Source organism: Sardina pilchardus, chromosome 4 (genome assembly GCF_963854185.1).
Source record: "Sardina pilchardus chromosome 4, fSarPil1.1, whole genome shotgun sequence".
In the NCBI taxonomy this organism is placed as follows: Eukaryota; Metazoa; Chordata; class Actinopteri; order Clupeiformes; family Clupeidae; genus Sardina; species Sardina pilchardus.
Window position 1 is genome coordinate 38968389 of NC_084997.1, and position 4189 is coordinate 38972577.

At 40.3% G+C, this 4189-nt stretch overlaps 1 protein-coding gene across 1 annotated transcript; it reads left to right on the forward strand.

Moving 5' to 3' along the window:
- Positions 1 to 423: 423 nt before the first annotated feature.
- LOC134079089 (GTPase IMAP family member 9-like) lies at positions 424 to 3735 on the forward strand. The gene is made up of 3 exons (XM_062535258.1): positions 424 to 457; positions 1507 to 2145; positions 3677 to 3735. Exons 1-3 carry the CDS (start codon positions 424 to 426, stop codon positions 3733 to 3735), a joined length of 732 nt encoding a protein of 243 aa, XP_062391242.1.
- Positions 3736 to 4189: the final 454 nt, after the last annotated feature.

The following is a 4189-nucleotide window of genomic DNA, read 5'->3' on the forward strand; positions in this document are numbered from 1 at the left end:
CTTGTGAATTAGGCTCAATGTTTTCATGCAGATGTCTGGTTGAGGTAATGTTCAGGTGTCAACCGACGGTTCAAGCATGTGTGTTATATTCTAAATTGTGCATTTACTTAAAGGTACTTAAGAAATGTTTCTAGGGGTATACAGTTTGGAGAGCTGAAGATGTAAATTTTTTCATCCAGACTGAAATATCTTTGAGACATGCAGAACTCTGAGCAAAAACATTTATGTGCAACTGACACAATAAAATAAAGTAAATCCAGCAGTTTTCCTCAGTAACATGCCTACTCACAACCAATCCAATAATTACTCATACATGTATGTATTGTATGTGCAGAGTATGGAGTCCTAGAGGCGTCCACAAGACATGTGCCACATCTCCTCGTCCCAGCATGGCCAGTCAGCCTGAGGGGGATCTGACTCAGCATGGACTCCCTGTCTCAGCCTGGGCCAACATCAGGTATACAGATTAAGTGCACTACAACATGTTCTTCAATCCCCAAAGGTATACAGATTAAGTGCACTACAACATGTTCTTCAATCCCCAAAGGTATACAGATTAACTGCACTACAACATGTTCTTGCTGGATCAAGCCCACTAATAACATGTAAACAGCATGTAAACAGCATTGCTAGCAGAGCTGAACCCTCTATCAGGTGCACATCTGGCCCAGAGTCAGATATTGTGTGTCCGCTGCAGACAGATCTAAAGGCTTTCATGCGGATCTGGCCCAAAATATTTTATTTTCTGGAGTGATATCAAGATATCAGAATAAATGCTCCTTCAGCTTAGTGACCAGAGCATCAAGCAGAAAGTTGAAACTTGGCCAATTACTTTGTGGCAATGAGCTATGATGCAGTTCAGAAAACTGATTCAATTAGAAATATTGATAACTCAATTGGAATGACCATTTGAACACAATAAGGTTGTGTTTCATTAAAAAAACAGACTGTTTTAAGTAATTGTAACATAACATGCACTTCTTAAACATCTTAAAAAAACAGTAAATTTCCGGCAGCTGGGGCGCCAAAAAATACTGTGAAATAACAGAAAATTACTTTCACATTATTTTCCATAATTAAAATACTTTTTGTAGTTGTAATTTTAACAAGATTTTGCCTTATTTTCATGTTGTTTTTCAGTGTTTAATTAGAAACATTTTCACATTAAAAAAAATGAAATTACCTAGAAATATGGTAAATAAATGTTGTATTATGAATAATAATGCTTACATTTACAGAAATGTGCTGTATTAGTTTTTTAATGGAAATAGGTTGTATAATAATTTATATTTGATGTGATATCACAGTATATGACACAAAATAATGTGATTCATCTTTCAAAACATGTCACAAAAAATTTGGAAAAACATGATATTGAGTTTACTATTGCAGTAATTTACTGTTAATTTTAGATCCCATCAAATGTATTTAGAGCTAGAGATATTACTTTTTTTTACTGTATGGTTTGATCAATTGGACAGGTCTGTCTTTTCCTTTTTTTTACAGAGTGTTCTCCAGAACTCCGGATAGTGCTGCTGGGGAAGACTGGAGTTGGGAAGAGCTCGACAGGAAACACCATCTTAGGGAGAGAAATGTTCAGGGCAGAACTATCTGCTGAATCGGTTACTGGGGCATGTCAGAGAGAGACAGCTGAAGTCAATGGGAGGCACATTACAGTGATTGACACTCCAGGGTTGTTTGATACTGAGCGTGATAATGAACACACAAATAAAGAAATCTCTAACTGCATCTCACTGGTACTACCAGGTCCACACGTGTTCCTCTTGGTGATACCAGTGGGACGCTTTACTCCAGAGGAGCGTCTAGCAGTAGAGATCATTCAAGAAGCTTTCGGTGATAACTTCATCAAGTATGCTATTGTGCTCTTCACTAAAGGAGATGATCTGAAGAACAAGCCCATTGAACACTACCTGGGGAAGCCAACATTTTCTCTTCGGAACGTCATTAAACAATGTGGTGACAGATACCATGTGTTTAACAACAATGAGACCCTAGACCGTAGTCAAGTCTCTGCTCTCCTGGAGAAGATAGACAACATGGTGGCAGCAAATGGAGGAGGTTATTACATGTTCCAGCAGCAAGAGAAGCTGGAGACTGGAATGAAGACAGAGGAAGGTACATTGGGTAAGTCTGGGGGATGTTTCTTATCAAACATTTATTACAGTGGGCACCACTTTTAATTGGCCGGTTTCACGCGTCAATCACACATATTTTATTTATTTTTCCCCAGTGAAGCTGCAATGACCCAAACAACCACCATGTGGCACTTGTGAGCAGGGTTAGGAATGTCGGAATTAGCACTACAGTATAATTGAACAGTCAGTCAGTTTGTCCCGCCGACGAGATTAGGAAATGCAGAGACAACAAGTAGCCAAGGGATTGATAACTTGACTGTAGGGTCAACTATGCTATTATTTTGCTTTTTTTTTTTTTGTGAATGAAAAGTTTGAACAGAACTAGGGCTCCATATTAGTGGTTGTAGTGGTTGAACTAGGACTCCATATTAGTGGTTGTAGTGTTTGAACTAGGGCTCCATATTAGTGGTTGTAGTGTTTGAACTACAGTAGGGCTCCATATTAGTGGTTGTAGTGGCTACTGTTTGAACTAGGGCTCCATATTAGTGGTTGTAGTGGTTGAACTAGGGCTCCATATTAGTGGTTGTACTGTTTGAACTAGGGCTCCATATTAGTGGTTGTAGTGTCTACTGTTAGAACTAGGGCGCCATATTAGTGGTTGTAGTGTCTACTGTTTGAACTAGGGCTCCATATTAGTGGTTGTAGTGTTTGAACTAGGGCTCCATATTAGTGGTTGTAGTGTCTACTGTTTGAACTAGGGCTCCACATTAGTGGTTGTACTGTTTGAACTAGGGCTCCATATTAGTGGTTGTAGTGTCTACTGTTTGAACTAGGGCTCCATATTAGTGGTTGTAGTGTCTACTGTTTGAACTAGGGCTCCATATTAGTGGTTGTACTGTTTGAACTAGGGCTCCATATTAGTGGTTGTAGTGTTTGAACTAGGGCTCCATATTAGTGGTTGTAGTGTTTGAACTAGGGCTCCATATTAGTGGTTGTAGTGGTTGAACTACAGTAGGGCTCCATATTAGTGGTTGTAGTGTGTACTGTTTGAACTAGGGCTCCATATTAGTGGTTGTAGTGTTTGAACTAGGGCTCCATATTAGTGGTTGTAGTGGTTGAACTAGGGCTCCATATTAGTGGTTGTAGTGTTTGAACTAGGGCTCCATATTAGTGGTTGTAGTGTCTACTGTTTGAACTAGGGCTCCATATTAGTGGTTGTAGTGTCTACTGTTTGAACTAGGGCTCCATATTAGTGGTTGTAGTGTCCACTGTTTGAACTAGGACTCCATATAGTGGTTGTAGTGGTTGAACTACAAATGGCACCTAGATTTCATCAAGTTTACGTGCGTTATGTGTATTATGCCCTGATTCAAAAACAGTGTTTCACTTCTATTCTGTAAATGACTATAGACTGTTTGAGATGAAAGCGATGAAACTGTTGTGTGTTTCTCTTGTTCCAAGGATGAAAGTGCAGAACACCTTGATGTGTGTGTTTGGTTAAAAAGCGTCAGCCAAATGTAATGTCAAATGTAATGTCGCACATACTAACTCCCCATGTTGGGACGGCTTTTGTGATGCAGGAGTTCAGCATCTCTCAGAGCTCCTCAAGAACTCCCACAAGCTGGAGAAACTAGAGTGAGTCTGAACATACAACAGGTCTGTGTGTGGGGGGAGAACCCACTGATGAGTAAATGGAGTGAGTGTGTGTGTGTGTGTGTGTGTGTGTGTGTGTGTAGGGGGGGGAGAACCCACTGATGAGTGAGGGGGGTGAGTGAGTGTGTGTTTGTGTATATATGTGTATTGTGGCTCTGTTGGAAAAACTGCTGCCTTCTAGTCATGTCTAGTGAGAGAGCGCTCCATAGGCAGCAGTAGGCAGTAGCTAGAAGCTGCAAGATAATACTGTTCCTTGTTACGTCGTCTTATAATAAAAGTGAATATCAAATATGGACTCGGTTACCACATAAGTCATGCCTAGTGAGAGAGCGCTCTGTTAGGCAGCAGTAGGCAGCTGCCTTCCGTCTCAAACAGAGCCAGTGTGTGTGTGTGTGTGTGTGTGTGTGTGTTGTATAGTTAGAGGTACAGTATGTGAGTGT

What these genes read in the sequence shown, in the direction of transcription:
- LOC134079089 (XM_062535258.1), top strand. Translation starts at nt 424, where the DNA reads ATGGACTCCCTGTCTCAGCCTGGGCCAACATCAG. An exon ending in TCAGCCTGGGCCAACATCAG is followed by an intron (nt 458 to 1,506) that starts GTATACAGATTA and finishes TTTTTTTTACAG; the next exon opens with AGTGTTCTCCAGAACTCCGG. An exon ending in GACAGAGGAAGGTACATTGG is followed by an intron (nt 2,146 to 3,676) that starts GTAAGTCTGGGG and finishes TTTGTGATGCAG; the next exon opens with GAGTTCAGCATCTCTCAGAG.